This window comes from Neopsephotus bourkii, unplaced genomic scaffold, assembly GCF_033783945.1.
Source record: "Neopsephotus bourkii isolate Nb327-2 ecotype Australia unplaced genomic scaffold, CSIRO-AGI_Nbou_v1 NB_13, whole genome shotgun sequence".
NCBI classification, from domain to species: domain Eukaryota; kingdom Metazoa; phylum Chordata; class Aves; order Psittaciformes; family Psittacidae; genus Neopsephotus; species Neopsephotus bourkii.
This window is the reverse complement of record NW_026900530.1, coordinates 164364-189356: the sequence shown is the minus strand read 5'-3', so window position 1 is coordinate 189356 and position 24993 is coordinate 164364. Positions and strand designations below refer to the sequence as shown.

Below are 24993 nucleotides of genomic sequence, written 5' to 3'. Positions count from 1 at the left end.
GCTTTCTGCTCTGAATTTCGTTCCTTGCAAAATGAATATTGCATTATTTCACAAAGGCTGGACCCTCCAGTAGGATTTGTGAAGATACGTGCACGTAAATCAACAGCTTATTTTTCTTGAAGACTTCTATGCAGCTTACAAAGTTTTAATCACAATGAATTCTGGCTTATGGAGTCAAGAAAAAGGCAGTTCATCCTATTGGGAAGAGCGGATCTTTTACTTGCTTCTCCAGGAATGCAGTGTCTTGGACAAGCAGACGCAGAAGCTCTTGAAAGTACCCAAAGGTAGCATTGGGCAGTTTTTTCAAGACCGTTCTTCTGTGGGACACTCCAGAAATATTCCTTGTAAAGGCAAGAAACTGCAGATTGGATTAAAGATTCTGGAACAACCTCATGCAGTCCTGTTTGTGGACGAGAAAGATATTATAGAAATAAATGAAAAACTAGCTGAGTTGCTTTTGGCTATTACTAACTGTGAGGAAAGATACAGTCTGTTTAAAAGCAAAAGCAGGTTAACTAAAGGCATCCAAATAGATATTGGCTCACCTGTTAGAGTACAGCTGAGATCGGGAGATGAGAAATTCCCTGGAGTTGTTCGTTTCAGAGGACCCTTGATGCAAGAAAGGTCCCTAACGGGGATATACTTTGGAGTAGAATTACTGGTAAGTTCCTTACTAAGGGGAAGCATCATACATATTTTATAAGATGAGCTAAAACTCTTCTATTTAAAGAGGCAGTAATAACAATTTTCTTTCTGGAAGCATCACTACCCCTAAAAATTCTGTAATCTTCAGTCTTTTCATAAGTATTGTTATTAAATACCTGTGAACACACCCTGTCACACCTGCTGTGTATTCCACACTTTAAGTAAATCTTGATGAAGTGCATGGGCTGGCAAAAAGAATGCACTCAGATTCTTCCAGCCTAGGAAAATTAAATTACTTACATCCCTACTGTGGCAAATATCTGTCAGATTTCTCTTGAGTACTTTGTTTTTCCCTGCGCATGGCAGGATACAGTCCATAAATGCAGGCTTGGATTTCAGGGTTGCCAGTTCTGTAGAGCTCTAAAAGTCAAATGGCAGCTAGTTAAGATAGAGGATGTTGCTGTTGTGTGCCTAGTGAGATAAATCTACAAAATTGATGTTGGCCAAAAGCTTTTGAAGGGTTAGATTCAAGAGGGTGCCCTTCTGGCATTAGAAGTATGTTTTTCAAAGTCCTCTTTAAACTTCCCGCAGATTCTTTGCATTTCCCACTAAACCTGTGGGAATATCAGGGCCAAGTGCCTCTGAAAATTATCTCTCTTTATTTGGCGTCTAAGTAGAACTTTTGAATGCTTAGCATTATGTCAAATGCAAATTAGTCTTGTCTTGATGTGGCAAAAATTTGAAGATGGAAGCAAGATTTGCACCTGAAGAAAACATGCTTCTCCAAATAAAAAGGCTTTGCTGGCAGCTACTCTCCAGTCAAACATCTTACTGTTTATTCTCCTAAGGTAGAGCATATGTTTGCCACAAATTCCAGCAACACATTTCTCCGAATATAATGGTAGTTCACCAGGCCAATTCTAATTGCAGTTTCTTCAGAGCACTGCATTATATTACAGCTTTTGTAGTAATCTGTTTCTGCACAAAATACACTGCCTTTTTTTTTTTTTTTTCTGCCTTCCTTTCCCATCCCTATCTCCTCCTCTAACACTTAGGAAGAAGGTCGTGGTCAGGGTTTTACTGATGGACAATACCAAGGCAAGCAACTTTTCAGATGCGATGAGGATTGTGGGGTTTTTGTTGCTTTGGACAAACTGGAGCTGGTGGAAGATGATGACAATGAACTGGAAAGTGACTATGCAGCTCCTGTTGAAGCAATGCAGGTAGAACTTCCTCCTCTGGAGATCAACTCCAGGGTTTCTCTGAAGATAGGAGAGAGTATAGAGTATGGGACAGTTATATTCTGTGATGTCTTACCAGGAAACGAGAGTTTAGGATACGTTGTTGGAGTGGACATGGTAAGAAAATAATCTGAATTTAATAACTTCTGCATGTGTGTTAGCAAGTAAATTACATGCAGTATAGAAGAAACATTATCCACAAGCTACTTCAGCGGAGGCTGACCTAAAATGGGAAATAAACACTTGTGTTCAAATATGCCCCTTGGCGGTCGTTGTTTTTTGTTATCAGGTAGATGATATCCTGTTTGATTCTAAACAGTTCAGGAGAAATACTCTGATTACTCTGAGGAGCCTCCACTGAGCTACTTGTAATGTTAAATGTCAGTCTTGCTGTAATGGAGTTGAGTGTTTGTCTTTTGAAACAGTAAGATGAATGCCTTTGTGAGCTGTTTCCAAGAGCTTGTTTTTCAAGTAACCTTGGTTTGTTTGATTTTTGTCCTGTCTTAAAAGTATTGAGTTTTGAGTACAGAAGTTGATCTTTCAAGAAAATGTGAATCTTGCCATTAAGAGTTATTTCTAGCAATTTGATTTTTTTAAAATGAACAGCTTTCAAATTTTTGATAGTTAAAGGGTGTTTTGTTTTTCGAAATCATCAGGTGCTTCCATTGTCTTGACTGCAGTAGCCATTGCTTAACAATGCCCAGGAGTTCTAACTTGTTTACAAATAATGAATTTTAGTAGAAGAATGCTCGTTAAAATAAGAAGTATTTTTCAAAAGAACAGTTTTTAAGTTCAGGTTCATCTTTGAAGGCCGTAATGTTTGAATGTTCCAAATACAAAGTTTGTTACAGGAAAAAGCAGGTGTTGTAAAACATTTTCTTTTCACTTTTTACATTTTTAAAGAAGTATATTTTGTATGGTGTAAATCTTCTCTTGGGGTACGTGTAACATGTCTTTCTACTTTTAGGATAATCCTATTGGAAACTGGGATGGAAGATATAATGGAATACAGCTCTGCAGTTTTGCAAGTGTTGAAAGTACACTTCTTTTGCATATCAATGATGTTATTCCAGGTATGCTTTACTTTCTTAACCAGAAGGCAAGCTTTGATAACATCTCAACCCACGCAAAGTTACATGATTAAAACAGTACGGTGGAATTAATATCCTAAATTTACTCAAATTAGCTTCACCTTCTGTGTTGCACTTCTTTTTAGTTTCCTCCTTCTTTTTGTTTCACTCTCAGTATTAGAAAAGGTTTAATATTGAACAAAATTAATGTCAAATTGTATGGTATTTAGAGTTATGTAAAATTAATGAATATGTGTCTGTAGCAGGAATCTATTTTTTTAATGTTGTTCGGTTTACTCCAGGAGTTTAAGTATCCTGGATCAGAAAGCTGTTCTTTCTGCACATGAAATATATTGATAGTATTATCTATTATTGATAGAATTATTGATAGTATTACTTATGCATTCTGTGAATAAATACTTGAAAATTCCTAGCAAAACCGTGGAAAGTTTCACTATCCACAATAACTCGCTCAATAATGTAACCACCACAGTCCCCTGATTCCTTGTCAGAGTTGTGTGGTCTTGTACAGTCTGTACTCTTTAACTGTTTCCCCTTCTCTTGAATTTGACTGATTTCTCCTATGTTCACTTCCTACTTGTTGGTTTAGTTGAGATGCATGAGGCACTCCCCTTCTTTGGAGAATTCATGGGAACTTCTCTATTTTGGGAAAGAGCATTTGTTGCAGATGTGTTGGTAGAAAACAAAGATTAGGAATTCATGCATCTGTTCCCATAAAGGAAGCACACACATAGATTGATTTCACATTCTTCAATGTATTTGGTGTGTTCAAGAAATAGTGGAAGACTTCAGAGTAAAGTAATTGCTGATGTGGTAGTAGCAAGTCATATATATACATGGGTTATGAGCCAAACAAGGTTTGGCTCCATTCAGTTTTAAAACTTACGATGCTTGACCTTGGGTCAGTTACATTTGAAGTTGAACTTCTCTCTAACATAGTGAAAGCATAGAAAAGGGAATCTAATTTTCTTTTCATACTGTGTTGTAGAGACTGTGTCACAGGACAGGAGACCTCCAAAGCTTGCTTATACCTCCAGAGGTGGTGGTGACAAAAGCTTGTTCAATCATAGTAAGCCAAAGTCTACTGGTATGTATGGGAAGTAATTTTCTTTACAGATTTCTGTTGTTTGGGGAAGAGCGTTGCCTTATATTTTTCATCATTTATTCACTTACATATCAAGGTAAATTTCTCTGAAGCAGAATATTATTGTGAATTTACTTTATCATAATAATGTAGGTGGTTTAATTTAAGCCTGCTCAAAACACCTTCATTTTCATGAAAAACAGCTTGAGGTTTAGCCAGACTTCAGGAGCATATTAGCTTGTTGTCTGTTATAACCATTTCAGAGCTGTATTCTGTTTTCTGAAAGTGTGGCTGTTTGTTTTGGTTTTTTTTATATTTTTTAATAAATATAAGTCTCCCTTCTGCAGGACTAGAAATGGCCAAATTTTTAGCCCAGGAGCAGATCTACTCAATAGTAAATAGTTAATTTTGCTGCAATTCAAAACTGAGATTGAATTCTTAAGTAAACTTCTTCTTACTCTGGTTTTGGCCAGCTCTTCCAGGGAAAATCTGTCAGGGGAAAAAAACCAAAACAAAACAAACAAAAAAATCCAACCAACCAACCAAAAAACCCCAAACCAAAACCTGTAAGGGAAACTGTTTAATTTAGAAAAAGGCAGAAATCAAAATTCAGTGTTTTGAGTTTACTAGTGTCTGGTTTGGGTTGTAGAATACTAATGACAGTATATCCTGTAGCTTTAATTCTGCCTGGCATTGGATGCTGATGGAAATGGTTTTCAGTGAAGTAACTGTGGTTTGATGTTGGCCCAAGTCATAGCTGCGTGGAATTGGATCCGTAATTCATCTGCCTACTCTGATTTCTTTTTTTTTAATTTGATTTTTTTTTTTTTTGCTTTAAAACCCAAACATACATGCTCTACGCTGTATCTCAAATACTTTCTTATATCCGTAACTTACAGCAATGAAAAACTGGCACTTGCGGCGTGTATTCTGCTGCCATCAGATTGGTGACTTAAAATTTTAGTTTGGAGGATTAAGTTGGTTTGGGATAAACTGTTACCTTGTTTCAAACTTAGATCTATGTTAGCTTTGATGGGGGAGTTTGCTGCTTTGTGCAAAGTCTGTTTTGTCCTCCTGAACGTATAGTAACAAATTTATATTATGAAATAAAGAGTGTAGCTAACCTTTTATAGATGGAGATTAATCTCCTTATGTTGTTTTCCAGGATCTACCTCTGAAACTGGAAAAAGAAACAGATCTGAAGCCTTCTACACATTAAATGGCTCATCGGTTGACTCTCAGCCTCAAACAAAAGCAAAACCCCCATGGTATATTGATGAAGGTAAAGAGAGATTATAGTCTTTCAAGTTGTCATGCAGTTTATTTTAAAAAAAACCAAACAAAACTAGAGTGTGCTGGTGTTTTTCAAATAAAACAAGCATGAGTTTCAATTTAAAGCAGTTGGAATATATTTTCTTAGTGGAAGATATACTGTATCCTGAAAAGCATCTTGGAACCCCCACGGAAACATACTCTTGTCTTAATTGGTAGACCTGTGGTTTTATCCTGCACGTAGGAGACTGCATTCTTGGCAGTGTGTGCGCAGCTCTGTGGGAATACACATCTTGCAGGCAAAATAAAAGCTGAGGCTTGGAAGGAAGATACAAAGATATTCCTTGCAGCCAAGTTTATAGAGTAATTTTATTTTGTCTGTTTTTTTGTAGCTAATATCATAGACCTAAAGGAACTCTAATATTCTGCCATGCCAGTTAATCAGTCGGGGGTTGGGGGTGTAATTAATCTGAATCACAGAATCACAGAATCCCAAGGGTTGGAAGGGACCTCAAGAGATCATCTAGTCCAACCCCCCTGCAAGAGCAGGGTAACCTAGAGTACATCACACAGGAACTTGTCCAGGCGGGCCTTGAATATCTCCAATGTGGGAGACTCCACAACCCCCCTGGGCAACCTGTTCCAGTGCTCTGTCACTCTCACAGTAAAGAAGTTCTTCCTGATGTTAACGTGGAACCTTCTATGCTCCAGTTTACACCCATTGCCCCTTGTCGTATCACTGGATATCACTGAAAAAAGCCTAGCTCCATCATCATGACACCCACCCGTTACATATTTGTAAACACTGATGAGGTCACCCCTCAGTCTCCTCTTCTCCAAGCTGAAGAGACCCAGCTCCTTCAGCCTCTCCTCATAAGGGAGGTGTTCCACTCCCTTAATCATCTTTGTGGCTCTGCGCTGGACTCTTTCAAGCAATTCCCTGTCCTTCTTGAACTGAGGGGCCCAGAACTGGATGCAATATTCCAGATGCGGCCTAACCAAGGCAGAATAGAGGGGGAGGAGAACCTCTCTTGACCTACTAACCACACCCTTTCTAATGCACCCCAGGATGCCATTTGCCTTCTTGGCCACAAGGGCACATTGCTGGCTCATGGTCATCCTCCTATCCACCAGGACCTGCAGGTCCCTTTCCCCTTCGCTACTTTCCAGCAGGTCAGTCTCCAATCTGTACTGGTACATGGGGTTGTTCTTCCCCAGATGCAAGACTCTACACTTGCCCTTGTTGAATTTCATCAGATTTCTCCCCACCCAACTCTCCAGCCTGTCCAGGTCTTGCTGAATGGCAGCACAGCCTTCTGGTGTGTCAGCCACTCCTCCCAGTTTAGTGTCAACAACGAACTTGCTGAGAGTACACTCAGTTCCCTCATCCAGGTCGTTGATGAAAATATTAAATAGCACTGGTCCCAGCACTGACCCCTGAGGCACTCCACTAGTCACAGACCTAACAAGCATATAAATTTTTTACAGTATTTTTTGAGGTTATGTTGTAAAATCTCTCCCTGAATTCTTCCAAGTATGGGTGCACATACCTAAAGGATCAGTAATCTGAAGTGTGGCTGGCTGGGTAGTGACTGAAGGGGTAAATACTAGACTAATGTTATTTTACAATAGAAGCCTATAGCAGGAGTAGTCCCAGAATTCCATGAACTGTAAAAGGAAGCAAATTCAAATTGTTCTTTGAAGATGTTGTTCCAACAGTTTGTAACTCTGTTTAAAATTAGTTTATTATAATATTTAAAATAAACAAGGAAAATATCCTATATAGAAAGGACTGTGGAAGTAAAGGATTAAAATTTTGGACATTAACTTAAGTTAATAAAACAGCGTGGGGAGAAGAGATGTGAAGAAGAAGCTTTTGCTCTGTGGATACCAGTTGTATATTGAGGCCATGTAGAGAGATGAGAGAAGATACAGAACACTTGTGCTATTACATCTAGTTGTGATCTTATTTATCATGCTCTGCATTAATCATTACTTATTGAAATCCTTAATTCTTTATAGATACCTATAGATTGTTTATGTTAGAACCAAAGCATATTGTGATGGAGCAAGGGCAGTAAACGTTTTTGCGTTTGCAGATCATGCTTAAAAGCAATTACACATCTCTGTGTGAGCTGAGAACCACATCTTTTCCTCAGTCATGCTGACCAATGAGTTCTCCCTAGTTTTGTCCATTACAGTCATAATCCTTGGGGCTGTTAACTTGAATTCAGAGGAAAAAATCTGATGTGGGACTAAAGGGCTTAAAAAAACACAATGTTTCCAGTCTAAACCTTCTTGTAGTTTCTGGCTAACATCTCCTTCCTCTCTGTTATTTGTTTCTGTTGTTTGTGGTAAAAGTGGTGGTATTGCAGCAGTGTCTGCTCAGCCAATTCTGTCTCCTCAGTGTTGCCAAGTGACAAACATCTTCCTACATGTTCCCACCTGTTAGTGCTTCCTACACAGGACGCCCATTAAATCTGATGTGCTTGCAGATGCACTTCATTGATTTGATAGCTAAGTATTTCCTTTCGTAAGATGGGAAGAAAAAGACCCATACCAACATTAACTGATATCCTGGTTTTGATTTTAACAGCTGCTGAAGACCCAGCAAAATCACTTAGTGATTCATCTCCTGGATTTGGGCATTCTTCACCACCACTGCAGCCACCTTTAACGAACTCTGTGTCTACAGAAAACAGATTTCACTCCCTCCCTTTCAGCTTGACAAAAACATCAAGTACTAATGGTACTGGTACTACTATTGGACATAGTCCTCTCTCTTTATCTGTTCAGTCTGTCATTGGTGATGTAAATACTACAGCAAACCAGGAGAGTCCATCATCAACAGGCCCAGCTGGGAACTCGCATGGTCTTGAAGCAGGTTCCTTGGCTGAAGTTAAAGAAAATCCTCCTTTCTATGGAGTAATCCGATGGATTGGCCAGCCCCCTGGAGTAAATGAAGTATTAGCTGGACTGGAACTGGTAAATACAAATTGTAGTTCATATTAATGTTAGCTTTGTTTCTGAGAGTTGGTGCCTGTATGCTTTGCAAAGCAGTCAGTCTGGAGGAATTTGGTCAGACAGGTTGCCATGTGATCTCTTTATGGAGCAGCTAAGTTCTTAGATGAGTTCTGACTTCTGTGGCTGGCCTAGACCTTACTCCTTTGGTAGGCCCTGAGATGTCTTTGTGTCACAACGGGTAATGGGATTTCTAGGTCTTTTCACTTAAATGAGTGCCTTTTTTATGTTATGGAGATACTAATTGAGAAAAGTTAAAATGCAGATTTACATAAAATGCCCTGGCTGTAAGAGTCTTCATTGAATATCAATTGTGTGCTTATTTTTTGCAAAGCAGCAAATGGGCAGTGGTCAGAGAGAGAACACTAGTTCTGATCAATTGCTAGTAGTGATGCTGTTAATTTGACGGCCATGTGCTTGGTGTGTTTTGTGGGCACTTTGTAAATTCACAGTTGCTGCAACCATGAATTGCTGCTATGTGCTGACATTTGCTCTTTGGCAGCTGCTGCCAAGGTTGTAAGTGGCTATCAGCTAAATAAATGTGTATGTAGTTAGGGAGATAACGGTTCTTTATTTTGGGATCATGTTCAGTAACATTTCAGAGCAGGGTACAATTATGTAAAACAACAGACATGTTTAGCGAAGTAGGTGAGAATGTGACAGGAATTTCAGCTTGGGGTGTTTTTTTTTTGGTGAAGCTCAAGCTACCATTTGCCACAGGTGTTCTGAGGCTGCATCTTGGGGTTCCTTGTGTTGAACTAGAGTCTCAGACTTGCCCGTCAGGCATTTCTTTATTAAAACCTAGCAGTTGTTAGGAAGCAGACAGTATACCTTAAATCTTCTTGTCAAAGATCACTAATGATAACTTGTTATTTTTCATACCTGGTTTGTGTTGTCTTTCCTTGATTACATTTTGTGTGTTTGCACACAGAAGTTATTTTTTTTTGTGCAGGTGACAGTCACCCTGGAAGTATTCACGCTATCCAGTGCTTAGTGATTTTAATTCTGTTTTAAAATATGCTTGGTAGTGGATGTGTGTTGTTTCTAGCTACAGAAGGTATCTGGAGTTAGTGGCTAGCTTAATTAAGTTCCTAATGTTGACAGGTTTAATTCTTGCTCTCCTCTTCCACCTCCCCCAAGCTGCTTCTGATGGAATTTTTATTTTGGATGGAGTGAAAGTTTAAGCATGAAGGAAAAAAAATGAGACTCTTAATTTTCTCAGTAAATCCAGTTAAAAACTACCTCAGCTGGAGCTTTTTATGCTAAAATGCAAGAACATTGTATATCAAGTGTCAGAGTATCTGAAGGGTGATCTATGGGTAGAGATACTGTCGGATGTTTTACTCCGGAATTCTAGAAATAAGAAACATAGTGAATTCTCACTTGACTTTTCAGGAAGATGAATGTGCCGGTTGTACGGATGGCACATTTAAGGGAACTCGATACTTCACGTGTGCTCCGAAGAAAGCTCTTTTTGTTAAACTCAAAAGCTGCAGGCCAGATTCCAGGTTTGCCTCACTACAGCCAGTTTCCAACCAGATTGAACGCTGCAACTCTCTAGGTACTGAGCTTCTGCTTACTTACCAGCTGGGAGCTGACCTGGGGTTTGGTTTAATTTATTTCTGCAATATGTTATTTATGGAACACTTGAAAATCTGTACAGGTATTACATAAATGAGATAAATAATTAGAATATCAGTCTGTACAGAACGCAACCCTTCTATGCATTATCTTCTAAAACAAGAAAATGTTCATCTATTTAAAGAAATCCATAAAATTAAGTTGGGTTTTTTTTCTGTTACGCTGTAAATCTTTAGCAGTTTCAAAGCAGTCTTGTTGAAAATGGTATTTGAAACACTAGCAATAGTTGACTGCGTTATCAGAAATTAAGATGGTTATTTTTCTGTAATGTCAGATTAGTGTTTTCCTAAATCTTAACATAGAAAAGCATGTATTTGAATGGTAGACGTTAGTAGCAAAAAACTCAGTTTTTTTCCTGACTTCAAGTATTTGAGATTTCTTGGGTCATGCTGTATAGCCTGAGACAAAAGCAAAGAAACAAGTGTCTGATACTTGTAAGATAGAGGGGCATGTAAGGGGCATGTAAGATGAGGGCATGTATAATAAGAAAAGAACTTCATTCCTACTGGGTAAAATTAATTCAGTGCTCCAGGCTTTCTGAAGCACTCTAATGTGCATTGTCAGTGGAATGTAAAGCCTTGTTCAATGTCTGGAAGCAGTGAGTCTTAGCTATAATAAAATGCTATACTAGTCCAGAGAAGGAATGCTTACACACTAAGGCAGCAACTTAGCTATAAAACATTAATAGGAAAATCTCGAGGAGGATAAAATTTGAGGCTTTAAAGTGTTTTTTGAAAAAAAAACTTTCAGCCTTTGGAGGTTACTTAAGTGAAGTGGTAGAAGAAAACACTCCTCCAAAAATGGAAAAAGAAGGTTTAGAGACAATGATTGGAAAGAAGAAAGGTATCCAGGGTCATTACAACTCCTGTTACTTAGACTCCACCTTATTCTGGTAAGTTCATAATTTGTACAGTGGCATCCCATGCTACAAATGCACAATGTGTGATCTGTGTTGTAATTACTGTCTGTCTGTATTGCTGCGCAGCCTACAAAGTCTTGCACTGCAACCTTTGACACATGACTGTGCTCTTCCAATCTGAACAGCTTCTGCAGCATTTGCATCAGAACACAAGTGTGCTAATCATGTCCAAATTGTGCTGGCCCTTATGTATCCATACTCTTTTTGACTGAGTCCCTGGCCTGATATTTTTTGAAGGATGAGCGTGCACAGGCTGGGTGGTGGAGGGAGGGAAATAATCTCTTAAAATTTATATTTGCAGAATGCTGGGCAACTGGTTTTGTACTCTGCTGTAGAAAGGACACAGGGTTAGAGTGGTCTTTTCCTATTTAGTACAGCTGTATTGTCCTCTGTCCTTAATTATATCTTTCTGAGTTTATTTAGTTCTATTAATTCTTCCTGTGGCTTTGCTTAGAGTGTCTTATGTTGCTCAGGCATCTAAATGGTTGTATCTTCCAGAATCAAAACAACCTTCCTTTTCTTTTTTTCTTCCTAGCCTGTTTTCTTTTAGCTCTGTTTTGGACACTGTGTTACTCAGACCTAAAGAAAAGAATGATGTAGAATATTATAGTGAGACCCAAGAGCTGTTGAGGACAGAGATAGTGAATCCTCTGAGAATGTAAGTGAAGGCATTAATTGGTCTCTGGTCTAATACAAAATTTTACACCAGATTCTTCTTTGTACGCATTCCTATTGCAAATCTAAAAAGTTTAGCTAGCTGCTGCTGCCAGTCTTTTCCGTTGGTTGGACTGAGTATTTTTACTTAGTCAGCATGGTAAATTTAAGCAGTGCTAGCTGGAAATAGTTATTCATTGTTTGCTGATAAAATATTTTCACTGGTCTCTATTTGGAAATTGATCAGCATAAAGCTATTGTAAAATTTGCACTGATAAATGCAAAATATGTTTATTCATAGTGTTCATATTTACACGTTTTTAATGCTGTTGCTGACAAGAAAAGTATTTTAATTATGTGGAGTTTCACAATTTGATAGATTTGTTGGGGCTTTAAAAGTTTTGTTAGTTTCTATATGTAGTCTGCAAGAGGTCAAAAAACATTTAAACTTAACATGAGCTTTGTAATTTCTTAGGCACAATGAACAAAGGAAATATGGCAAAATTCTGGATGAAAAGTTATTTGTGTATAACTTTATTTTTTAAACATGTATCTCTGAAATTCTGTGGGCTGTCACTGAACAATTTATTACAAAATTTTTCTTTGGATTCCTGGAATAAAAGGACTGCTTCTGAATCCTTGTTGTTATACAGGTGTGTGTACTTTGCCTGTTGTGTTCCAGGGTTTTCTGGTATAGAGGGTAGGATATACCCTGGCCAGCAGAAAAAGTGGCTAAGAAGACTGAAAGTGTTACTTCTCCTCCCTTTCTACCATGCTCAAGTCTTTATTTGCACTTCTTGTAAAGTTTTAGAGGAAAAGATTGAATGCTCAGAACTTCAGCTTCTGTATCTTTTTTCTCAAATACTGAAATATTTTTTTTGTTAACAATGCCCACAGTGCTGTTACGTGACATTCTGAAAATGTATTAACTGATCTAAAGTAGAGTGAAAACAAATCAAAAGTAACTGACTGACAGATCAGAAAAGAGTTACCCTGGTAAGTTAATGTTTAAAAAGAGGTCTTAAAGGTTATGTAAGGACATTAAGCCCTTCACTGAAATTATACTGAATTGAAAAAAACGGGAGTCAGTCATAGTTCTGAAGCAACATTGTACACAGGTAAAGAGGGATCTGAGAGCCTGTATTTCAGCATTTAAGAGGTTTTTTTCTCCTTCTTTGACTTGATCACAAACTAGCTAATAGCTTATTAAACTGATTTATCTTAGATACGGATATGTATGTGCTACAAAAATAATGAAACTGAGGAAAATACTTGAAAAAGTTGAAGCTGCATCAGGATTCACTTCAGAGGAAAAAGGTAAATAGGGTAGTTTTTCTTTCTTTGAACCACACATATATGTCTCTGTAGCAGTATTATCTCCACCAGAGATCTGAGTGACCATTGGGTGGTAAAAAGGACTCTTCTGTTCCCTTAATATGTGAGGAGCCCTAGCTGAATAGTTTCTGCTGTAAGTCAGCAAAAGACTGGATTTCTTTCTCTGCCTTCTAGCAGTGAGGGGAAATCTAAGGCTTTTCCTCAGAAATGAAGATTGTAATAAAGCTGAGGTCTTTCTCCTCTTTCTAAATGTTCCTTTGGTCCCTGAGGAATAATCTTTACAACATCTTGTTGTCACAATGGTTATGTAGTATATTAAGAAATAAAAAGTGTAAATCATGTTAGAAAAATAAATTCTCAACCTTTTGATCTTTGCTGCATATAATGATTAGCTAGTGTTGTATTATATAGCTGTTTCATTTTTCGGGGGGGTGGGGGGGGAACACTACTTTCTTTGTAAATACTGAATGCTGAAAACCAGTATTTATTAGTTAGTGGCAGGAAGAGAAATACATCAGAAAACTCTCAGTGTTTTGGGAGAATAAATCTCTGGGAAGCCACTGTTTGCTGCATTCTTGATTGGAGAATTCAGTTTCTAGTTTAGAGGAACTTTGTGCTGTTTTGTGATTTTTGTGTGTTACTGTCACCCCTCCTCACCGCTTCACTGCAGTTTCATTGTTTTCTTTAAAAGGTTTTATTTCTCCTGGAACAGTTGTGTGATGCGAAATGATTCCCCTGAAGTTTCTGATCTTTACTGGAAAGGATTTTTTTTACCCTGTTGAGCCTGTGTCTTTTATTAGGACTGTTTGACACCAAAAGATTAAATAGTTTTGTGTCATGAAAGTCTTCATAGGTTGTCATGTTACTAGTGTTAATAAAGCTGTAAAAATGAACCTTTACTTCTGTTCCTATTAAAATTTTGGAAACACTTATTTAAAATCAGTCTTCAATAATGTATCTGGTTTTGTGTACTAACAGGATTATTTTTTTTTTCTCCCTCTTCCTGCAGATCCAGAAGAATTTTTGAATATTTTATTTCACCATATTTTAAGAGTTGAGCCACTGTTGAAAATAAGGTGAGTGTTTTTCTGTTTGTTGAACTTGTCTATTTGTAGAGGCTGGTGAGAGACTATCCATCGGCTGCCTTTCCAGTTGAGCTCTTAGAGGACCTTTGAGTTATGATTCATATTTCTAATAGGTTTCAATATAATAAAGTTCTATTGACAAATTTGACATCTACCTTTTTTGGTAGGTGGGGTTTGCCCCAGTGTCCATAGTTTTTCGGTCCTTTCCTCATGACAGGAATCGTATTAGTTTATATGCTGCTTTAGCTCAGCAGTGTGAGGTAAGTGCCCACTGCCTGTTGTAGTGTGCAGAGATATGGGAGCTGTGGCACTGGCTACAGGATCAGTATGCAGTGTGCTGTAGTTCACTGTGTAGTTGACACGTGAGAGTACTGAGGCTACCTTCTGTGGTGGTTCTGTAGGCAGATCTTAAGAATTGGAAAGGATGAGTGATCAAGGCATATAGATGTGAGTTTGGAACTGTGTTCCTGTTTCTGCCTAGACAAAGGCCTACTGTTAGGTTAAAAAAAAAAAAAGGCAACACAAAAAACCCCACCACAAACCACAAAAAGGAGTAACTTCAAATATGTATTTGGTTTATATAATGAAGTGTTCAGAGAGCAGCTTGCCATCTTAAGACCCTCACAGTTACTACTGCGTCTTTCAGTTGTATGAAATACATTCTGAGAAACCCCTGTGGCTTATGTATTATTCCAGTGAAACAGCTGAGGTAGCATAGTATAATAATGGTCTTTATTATTAATATAATTAGAATAATAGATCTTCATGTGAGAATGTATTTCTAGTTTTTGGTAGTTAACAGGTGTGCTGCTGTGGATTTGGAGAAGGCTGAGGTTCTTAATGACTTCTTTGCCTCAGTCTTCACTGGCAAATGCTCAGATCACACCACCCAAGTCTTGGAAGGCAGATGCAGGGACTGTGAGAACGATGACCCTAGACCCACTGTAGGAGAGGATCTGGTTCGAGATCATCTGAAATACCTGAATGTACACAAGTCCATGGGACCTGATGAAATCCATCCGTGGGTCCTGAAGGAGCTGGCAAATGAAGCTGCTAAGCCACTGTCCATCATATTTGAAAACTCATGGCAGTGAGGTGAAGTTCCTGAAGACTGGAAAAAGGGAAATATAACCCCCATTTTCAAAAAGGGGAAAATGTATGACCTGGGGAATTACAGACCAGTCAGTCTCACCTCTGTGCCTGGCAAAATCTTGACGCAGAATCTCCTGGAAGGCATGCTAAGGCACATGAAAATCAACAAGGTGCTTGGTGACAGCCAGCATGGCTTCACTAAGGGCAAATCCTGCCTGACCAATTTGGTGGCCTTCTATGATGGGGCTACAGAACTGATGGACAGGGGTAGAGCAGTTGATGTCATCTACCTGGACATGTGCAAGGTGTTCGACACTGTCCCAAACGACATCCTTGTCTCTAAATTGGAGAGACATCAATTTGATAGGTGGACCACTTGGTGGATAAAGAACTGGCTGGATGGCCGCACACAAAGAGTTGTGGTCAATGGCTCAATGTCCAGCTGGAGACCAGTAACGAGTGGTGTCCCTCAGGGATCGGTGTTGGAACCGGTCTTGTTTAACATCTTCGTCGCTGACAGGGACTGTGGGATTGAGTGCACCCTCAGCAAGTTTGCCGATGACACCAAGGGAGGGAAGGAATGCCATCCAGAGGGACCTCGACATGCCTGTGAGGTGGGCTGATGCTAACCTCATGAAGTTTAACCATGCCAAGTGCAAGGTCCTCCACCTGGGTTGGAGCAATCCCAGGCACAGCTACAGGCTGGGCAGAGAAGAGATTCAGAGGAACCCTGTGGAGAAGGACTTGGGGGTGCCGGTCGATAAGAAAATGAAGATGAGCCGGCTTCAGTGTGCGCTTGCAGCCCAGAAAGCCAACCGTATCCTGGGCTGCATCAAAAGGAGCATGACCAGCAGGTCAAAGGAGGTGATCCTGCCCCTCTACTCTGCTCTCGTGAGACCTCACCTGGAGTAATTTGCGCAGTTTTGGTGTCCTCAACATAAAAAGGACATGGAACTGTTGAAGCAAGTCCAGAGAAGGGCCACGAGAATGATCAGGGGACTGGAGCACCTCTCGTATGAAGACAGGCTGAGAAAGTTGGGGCTGTTCAGCCTGGAGAAAAAAAGGCTGCATGGAGATGTCATAGCAGCCTTGCAGTATCTGAAGCAGGCGTATAGGGATGCTGGGGAGGGACTCTTCATTAGGGACTGTAGTGACAGGACAAGGGGGAATGAGTTAAAACTTAAACAGGGGAAGTTTAGATTGGATTTAAGGAGGAAATTCTTTCCTGTTAGGGTGGTGAGGCACTGGAATGGGTTGCCCAGGGAGGTTGTGAATGCTCCATCCCTGGCAGTGTTCAAGGGCAGGTTGGACGAAGCCTTGGGTGGCATGGTTTAGTGTGTGGTGTCCCTGCCCATGGCAGGGGGGTTGGAACTTGATGATCTTAAGGTCCTTTCCAACCCTAACTATTCTATGATTCTACCATATTGCAGGTCAGTTAAGAGGGATCAAAAGTATCACCTTCTTAGAGGATGTCTGAATCAGTAACAACGTGTCAAAAAAGAAAGTATGTCTGGGGTCTGTGTTACATTCAGGCAAGTTGAAGTTTAAGGCAGAAGGGAAGCATGGCCATCACACTGCTCTGTTTGTATGAAGACAGGTTGAGAAATTTGGGGCTGCTCAGCCTGGAGAAGAGAAGGCTGCGTGGAGACCTCATAACAGCCTTCCAGTATCTGGAGGGGGCCTATAAGGATGCTGGGGAGGGACTCTTTCTTAGGGACTGTAGTGACAGCACAGGGGGCAGTGGGTTAAAACTTAAACAGGGAAAGTTTAGATTGGATATAAGAAGAAGTTCTTAACTGTAAGGGTGGTGAGGCACTGGAATGGGTTGCCCAAGGAAGTTGTGAATGATCTCTGGCGGTTTTCAAGGCTAGGTTGGACAAAGCCTTGGGTGGTATGGTTTAGTGTGTGGTGTCCCTGCCCATGGCAGGGGAGTTGGAATTAGATGATCTTAAGGTACTTTCCAAGCCTAACTATTCTATCATTCTAGTCAGAGATGAAATGACTAAAGTAAAAGCAAATGCCTCCTACTCCACTTGTACATTTCCTCAATGTTTCTTTAACCCTCTTTTGTAAACCTTGGCTTTTGAGATTTTTGCCATGTCTGTGCTAGACAGAGGGGAACAGAAGTTAGGTTCCACCATTCAGCTTTTAGCACTGAAAATTGTGTGTTGTACACTTACCTTAACTCTGAAATGGTAATTCAGAAGTCTCCTTTCTTCTTAAAAGTAGGTTTAAAATTAATAATAGCTACTCTGAGTGCATCATACTGCTAGAATCCTCTCAACACCTGAGTACTCTCAAAATCAGTGTTGTCTTAAATGTTAGCTGGGATGGGAGGAGGTTACCGTTTATAGCAAATGTGAGGAATGTTCCCAGGAACATTGACAGTGGGGTGAAACAGCTCCTACCTAACTTTTTTCTTTTGCTATTGGTTTCTCCTGTGTGCTTTTTGTCCATGATAGCAAAATCCATTTCTTCAATGTGAGCACAGTCTTCCGTGTACTTTCTTATGCCCTTCCAGAGTGGGTTGTATTACTCATTTGAATCTCTCTTCCCAAGTGTTGAAGATTTACATTTATGTTAGAGAAAAATAACCTGAAAATATAAGTACTGGATTTCTACTTTGTTTTGAAATATCTGACCTGGAAGCTTACTTAAATTGGTGACTTAATCTTTTGCCCCTGTGGTTCTTGGTTTTTCTTTTTTTTTTTTTTTTTTTTTTTTGTTCTTTTTTTTATTTTATTTTTATTTGTTTTTTTTTTGGGGGAAGGAGGGCTGTGAGGGGTGGTGTATTTGCTTGGGGTTTTTTATGTATTGGGATTGGTTTTGAAAACACAATCTATTTCAATGCAGAAAGGATGTTGTATAGACTATTTTCTGGTAGATGTTATTTTACTAGGAAAACAGTCATTGTTGCAGTAAAGCTTCTAAATCTGCTTTCTTTTAATCTGTTTTTAGATCAGCAGGTCAGAAAGTACAGGACTGTTACTTCTATCAAATTTTTATGGACAAAAATGAGAAAGTCGGAGTTCCAACAATTCAGCAGTTACTAGAGTGGTCATTCATCAACAGCAACTTGAAGTTTGCAGAGGTGAGGGATAGCTGTTGGTCAGTTAGTGATGATACTTGGATGTTTGCTCATTCAGCAATGGAACAAGAGTGGGATTTTAGTGTGAAAACAAAATGCAGGCATATTTGCAAAGGGAGTGCTGTGTCAGTGGTAAAGGTTGCCTATGTTACAGAAATATTTTAAGATTGCCTTAATGACATGTATCCTTTGGCTGAAAAGACCAAAGTAATTTAGGTAAAGAATTACTAAAGAAAACTTAGTTACCGCCAGTAAGTTGCTTTAAGAACTAGTATTTTGAGACACCTCTGTAAAAAGCTTTATAAAGCAAGATTTCCCCATGTCATGGGGGAGTGTAGTCCCATGCATTTACTATCCTATTTGAGTATGCCTGGGACTTACGATATTTGACAGTGGTTTAGATGCCGCTTTCCTGTTGTTTGTTTAGGTTTGGATTTTAGCTATAAGCTAAAAAGCTATATTTTATATAAGCTTTATATAAGCTTTTATGTAACCTATATTTAATTTTTTTTTCTCTCAAAGACTTCTCTTTTGCTTACCCTCTTGTTAATTTTGAAGTCAACAGGCTGCAAGTTTTAAATAGCATGAATGCTTATTGCATTAGATGTATCTCTCTAAATTTAGATAATTGTCTATCTCAAGCTTGTTACATTATACTCTGTCAATTTACCTAGGCACCCTCTTGCCTGATCATCCAGATGCCTCGGTTTGGAAAAGACTTCAAAATGTTCAACAAAATTTTTCCATCCTTGGAATTAAATATAACAGACTTACTTGAAGACAGTAAGTATATTGTGTTTGTGTAATGAAAGATCTGTTGAGAGTGACTTGACACAGTCAAAGTAAGTACACCTGGTAGTTTTGGGGATTTGTTTGGTTTTTAATAAAATATTTAACCAGGTAGTGCGAGATGCTCAGGCTGAGGGGAAAGGGACAATTATTAGCTAGAATGCTGAATGCTGTTTTTTTTCTTACGTCAATTAAAAGCTGTAATTCAGAACAGAGAATATAACTTGCTTATATGTTGCTTATAACTATACAAAATATAACTTGCTTATGTTTAATTCTTGAGTATCTCTACAACTGAACTTTCTATTTCAAGACAGTGTTGTTAAAATTGAGTTATTAGCGGCAAAACAATTTGTTAATATGCAGGCAGGAAATCTTAAAAGCTAAGTAAGTGTAGCATTGAGATCGGTTAACAGGTATTTACAATGTTGACTATGTTTCATTAGTCTTCATCAGTCCGTGTTGCTTGTTCCTAAGCTTTTTGTCATCAGTTCATCAAACCAGAAGAAGAGGAGCTGAGATTAGTGTGTAAATATGCAGCATCTAGTGATGATGCATTTTTAAACTATAAATTGGATCACTTTTTTGTGACTGAATTTTTTCATTGCATCACCTAAGACACCCGTTTTTAAATGTGAGACAAGAATTCATAAAACCACTAACATTTTAGAAAAATAATCTCTAAATAAAATTATAATCTCTAAAATAATAAAGAGAATTATAATTCTAAAATAATATTTTTTATTATTTAGAATAATAATCTCTGTCGTGGCCATCATCTTACGATATTTTTATTTTATTTTTCTTCCCTGGTGTTGACAGACCTAGGGGCTAAGCTGGACCAGTACGATGAAAGAGAGCTAATTTTATGTAAAAGCCTGCTTTCACTTGTTCATGCAGTTGATAGAACTTACTGTTTTGCAGTTTCCAACTCTCACTGTTTTTCCCTTATTCCACATTATGTCAAAGTTAAATCCCGTGGTACATTTTTGCTTTGATTTGCAGTCTGGTTCTACCTTTTTTTTAATGTAGTGGGCTTTTTTTAATTTAAAGTCATAATTCCCACTCCTTTCTATACCCCTGGTCTTAAAAAAAACCCAAAAAAAGTCTCCCCGAACTGGGGACTAATACCTTCTTTTAAAATGCAGCTCCCAGGCAGTGCCGCATATGTGGAGGACTTGCTATGTATGAGTGCAGAGAATGTTACGAAGATACTGATATTTCTGCTGGGAAAATCAAACAGTTCTGCAAAACGTGCAATACCCAAGTAAGTTGTTGTCTTTGTTACTCTACACAGGTTTAACCCGAATGGTATATGCTGTAATAATTAAAAGAAAGGCATAAGAGCGGAGTGAGATTTTTCTTACCAGCGCTAGTGTGACTGTGCTCACCAGGTGACAAAATTAGGGCCTCCACTTGACCCTGCAATGTATTCACTGATGATTTCTTATTAAAAACATGGCAACTGCCAAATCCAGGATGGGATGCAGTGAAGAGGTAATCATAAGCAAATTGGAATCTGTTTAATGTTGCCTGCTCTAAATCATCATTTTACATAAATTGTTACTGTAAAAGTTGGTTGGAGAAACTCTCTAAGACTCAATTTAAAGTTTTGGAAAGCAACATTCTTTATCGCGGCACTGGGCGCACACACGAATCATTTCGCAAAGGGGAGCGCACCTGAAACTTGCCAACAACAGCTATATATTTAGCATACTTGTGCATATTTACAGCTTTCCCAGGAAACTATTGACATATTCATGAGCTTTCCTGGAACTAATTATAATATTTGCATCCTAATTACGCATGTGCTTTCTTGCTGAGTGGGGTCTCTGGTGGTCCCTGATAGTCTTCCTCATTGTGTTTACTGAATGACCTCAGTGCTTGTGCATGTTTGCAAGGTCCTAGCACTGAGTTGGCAGTTGGTTATGTCCTTGCTTCTTTCCTGTTCCAGTCTCGCTCCATGTTGGGTGCCACTCTGTTACCTTGAAGTCCATCATCCTTGGTCTTACTTACTGTCACCTTAGTTGTTACCAGTCCTGTGGTGTTTCTTTCCCCATCAGCTGAACGTTGCTTTCTCTCTACATGTTAAGAAGTTAGAGAAGTGTGGTATAGTCTGCTATGTTAAAGGCACACACACTATTGTTGGTTTAGAATTTAAGCCTATAATACGGTACCTTGTTTGAATTGATAAATTCATGACAGAATCACTTAATTTTGAACTGTTTGGTAACTTGCATGAAGCTGTCATAGCTGTAGCTTGTTTTCAAGTCTGAGCAGAATAGAAAATTGTTGCATTAAATCTGCCTCCTTTCTAACTTTACATTTGAATTTTCTGGGCAATACTGAACTACAGTAGTGGGGAGAAGTAGAAGAAATGTTTAGTCTGCTACTGTTACTGCAGCTCCTTCTGTAATGCCACTAATCTTCAGTTCAGCAGTAATGTTCTTTTTAGCTTTGTCTGCCACTGAAACAAATAACCTTATGGGGTAGTTTCTCTCTTCTAAAATATCACTTCAATTGTAGGTTCATCTTCATCCCAAGAGACAGAGTCATAAATTCAATCCATTATCACTACCTAAAGACCTGCCAGACTGGGACTGGCGACACGGCTGCATCCCGTACCAGAAGATGGAGTTGTTTGCTGTTCTCTGCATAGAAACAAGCCACTATGTAGCTTTTGTTAAATATGGGAGGGATGATTCCGCCTGGCTCTTCTTTGACAGCATGGCAGATCGGGATGGTAGACCTTTTATTTATTCTTACCACTTTTCTCTTTCTATTATTAGTTTGAATTTCAGTGCCTCTTTCTTAAAGTGTTGGGGATATTAATATTGTTTAATTTGACGCTGGGACACTAATCTCGACCCAGCCTTACCCCAGTGCATTGATTTTATAGCAGCCACTGATTTTCATGATCTGAATTTCATCTAAATTGGATGGATAATCCAGTTGGTAAGTAGCTGGTATAGCAGTAACTGCATGGGTTTTCTGGTGGGGCTTTCAGACGCTTTTCTATACTTCGTAAGTTTGACAAAGGGAATTAATTTTAACTGCAGGAATATTTTTTCAGGCTATATTTAAGTGGATGTGCAGAGTTTTTGGATAGCATGCAAATATTTTTATTGCTTTTGCTTAAATGACTTAGCCTAGGTGTCTTTAGAATAAAAGAAATAGTCACATGTTACAACATCTCTGCCTTTCCTTTGAATCTCTTTAGAGTTATCAGTGGAAAACTGTTACTCTATAATAAAACAAATGTCAGTAAAACAAGTGTTCTCTTAGATACTGCTGCATTAAATACTGTTTAATTATGTTGCCTGAGAGAAAAGGTAATAGATGACATGTCAGACTCATAGTAACAGCTCTTTGCATGAAGAATTATTGAACCCTCATGTTACAGTGTGATTTGGTGGGGGGGCAGAAGAATCTGGCCTCCTGTTGAAAGTGAAGCTGCTGCAGGATTAAAGTCTCTTTCTTGTAACAACCAGAAGGCAATCAAGCTTTGTTTCAGAGTGCTTGAAAACATGTAAGACTCAAGTGTGTAGACAACCAGTTTATTTCAGCAGTGTAGATCATACGAGATAGATCCTCACTGGTTATATGTCCTGCTGATATTAGAGTTTTCTCTATCACAGATACTGTGTTTTTCAGCTGGGTTGTGATTCTTTTTTTAGCTATAAGCTAAAAATATCCACTGGGGAACAGTGTCATGGATGTTCACAGTTGTGTTGGCTGAGTGTGCTTATTTTTACATGGAAAATGGCCAGGAGCAAACCCTGACTTAGTCTGACAAGTCAGGTACAGACAAACGTGGTTTATAAATTCATCAGCCATTATCAGTTGTCGTATCATTAACCAGTTCAATAGCATTCAAAGTGAGGTATGTATTCAGGTCACCTTCCCACAGTCACATAGAACTTTTAGTGTTAATGAACCTAAAGTTCTTGCTCTGGTGGGGTGTTTGTGTGGGTGTTTTGTTAGTAAACACTACAAGATAGTCTGTCAGCAAAGGTGATATTTTTCTTGACCAATACACTTCTCTTAGACATTTACCCTGCAGTAGACCAGAAAGGCATGTTTAGGTTTCTTTAGAAGGCATTTTCAGGAACTGGTGATGCTGTCATAATTAAAGTACATTTCAAAGAGCAAATGCATGTAGCTGCTATTCTAATCTGTTCCTTTTTCTTTACTTATGGTTAAAAGGAGGTCAGAATGGCTTTAACATTCCACAAGTTACCCCATGTCCAGAAGTTGGTGAATATTTGAAGATGTCTCTAGAAGAATTACATTCGTTAGATTCCAGAAAAATTCAAGGTTGTGCAAGAAGACTACTTTGTGATGCGTACATGTGCATGTATCAAAGTCCAACGATGAGTTTATACAAATGAGCAACAGCCTCTGGAATACTGAAGAAACAGTACGGAGTTATTGACTGCTGCATTTGCTGCACGTTTTGGTTAGTTTTAATGCAACTCTGGCTGGCAATGGAAGAAATCGACTATGAGAGCAAAAGGAGCCCTCTTCCAAAATCTACATGTGGAGTTCTGTAATTGAAGTATTTAAGCATTTTGCACTCTGGGAAGTGTGCTTGTGTGTTTGTTTTTTAAACAAAGTCGTAAGTGAAGTTACTAAAAATTAAAAGCTTTAAGTGTGCTGATTACAGACGGGCTTTTTTTTTTTAATGTTAAAGGTGGAGTTATATCAGGATAAGCCTCCTTAGGCCATTGAGCGTGTGAGGATACACTGGGCTCTTGCTCAGTGTGTTTCTGTGGACCAGGGGTGGTGATTCTCTTCTGTTTCTCTACCCTCCACCCCACCACTTCTCTGCAGCCTTGGTCTTTTTAGCACCACAGATTCTGTCTTCAATAGAGAGAACAATTTCAGTTTTAGCAAGATAAATTTTAGACTGTTCATTGCATATTAATTCTATTCTTTTTCTGTCTACTACATTCTTTTCAGTTCACACATTTCTTCTTCAAAAATTAACGTTTATTTAAAGATCTGAACTCCTATCTTGTGCAAAAATATTTTTGGAGGGGAAAAGGAGGAGGGGAAGAGGGTATTAAAGGGAAGCACAGTTGCTGAAATACAAAATTAGCAATGAAAGTCAACAGATGTCTTTTTCTGACTGTCTATTTTTAATGAAACAAAGCAGTCTAGAGCAGAAGAGCAGCTTTATACAAGTGATTGGAGAATCAAACAATAAAATAGTGGGTTGCCTCAGGGAATGCTACTGAAGTGGATTCTAGACCTTGGTAAACAAAACTGACTTTTCTACAAAGCTGCTACCCCAGAATCTGTTGTACATCTGGTTCTTCATTTCAGGATTACTGGTGGTGAATATTAGAAATCTGCTTGGAAAGCTGAAACTATATATCAAAGTAGATGAGAATTTTACTGTATACCGTCTAATGAAAACTGACTTGAAAAGCTGCAAAACCTGTGAACCTGTGTTGATGTAAAATATTAATCTCTGAAGTCTGTTGCTTCCTGTTTGCAGTGAAATACTGTTTTAGTTACTTTTTAGCTACTTCTGTCTACACTGACTAGCAAACTTGCAACTATATGTATACAGTAAAATCTGGTTGTACAAATTGCATATATATATGAACTGTACAGTTTCGATTAAGATGTTTTATATGGAGAACTTCCTCTTAGGGATCAAGTCTATAGAAGAAGTCACAAAATACAACTTGAAAAAGCCACTGTTTCTAAAGACAATGGAGACTGATCCCCTGTTGTAGAAAATGGTGTTACTTTGTTCTTGGAAAACCTAGACTCTTTCTTTGGGACACACTCTACCACAGAAGAGTATTGGAGATCTGAAAGCTGTTTGAAGGACTGACCTGGAAAGCAAGGAGTGATGAGGGAGTTGATCTGTTCTGTTAGCAGCTGCATGAAGTGTGCTCTAATTTTTCATTGTCAAGCAAGAAAGTTATTAGAAATGTCGCTATTGCTTTTGCCTTTACTAGTTCCACGCTCCCTTGCTTTACTTACCTAGTCTGTCCCCCCTGAAAAACCTCTTCCCTTAGT

The 24993-nt window shown here is 38.7% G+C and overlaps 1 protein-coding gene across 5 annotated transcripts; it reads left to right on the top strand.

The window, feature by feature from the left end:
* On the top strand, positions 1-23611 carry CYLD (CYLD lysine 63 deubiquitinase). 5 transcript variants are annotated; one of them, XM_061369501.1, is made up of 16 exons: positions 1-661; positions 1701-1868; positions 2854-2959; positions 3966-4064; positions 5227-5343; positions 7930-8318; positions 9750-9915; positions 10746-10887; positions 11450-11572; positions 12794-12885; positions 13913-13979; positions 18039-18171; positions 18843-18951; positions 20106-20224; positions 21484-21700; positions 23164-23611. In XM_061369501.1, exons 1-16 carry the CDS (start codon positions 155-157, stop codon positions 23346-23348), a joined length of 2739 nt encoding a protein of 912 aa, XP_061225485.1. In that variant the 5' UTR covers positions 1-154; the 3' UTR covers positions 23349-23611. The 5 variants fall into 5 exon arrangements, with proteins under 5 accessions (XP_061225485.1, XP_061225318.1, XP_061225247.1 ...); XM_061369334.1 differs by having other exon boundaries at positions 1701-2003; positions 3966-4046; XM_061369263.1 differs by having other exon boundaries at positions 1701-2003.
* The last annotated feature ends 1382 nt before the right edge of the window (positions 23612-24993 follow it).

Excerpts from the sequence above, each read along its gene's own strand:
- CYLD (XM_061369263.1), top strand. The coding sequence starts at position 155 with ATGAATTCTGGCTTATGGAGTCAAGAAAAAGGCAGTTCATCCTATTGG. Across the intron at positions 2,960-3,965 it reads TATCAATGATGTTATTCCAG|AGACTGTGTCACAGGACAGG; the intron begins GTATGCTTTACT and ends ACTGTGTTGTAG. Across the intron at positions 10,888-11,449 it reads TTAGACTCCACCTTATTCTG|CCTGTTTTCTTTTAGCTCTG; the intron begins GTAAGTTCATAA and ends TTTTCTTCCTAG.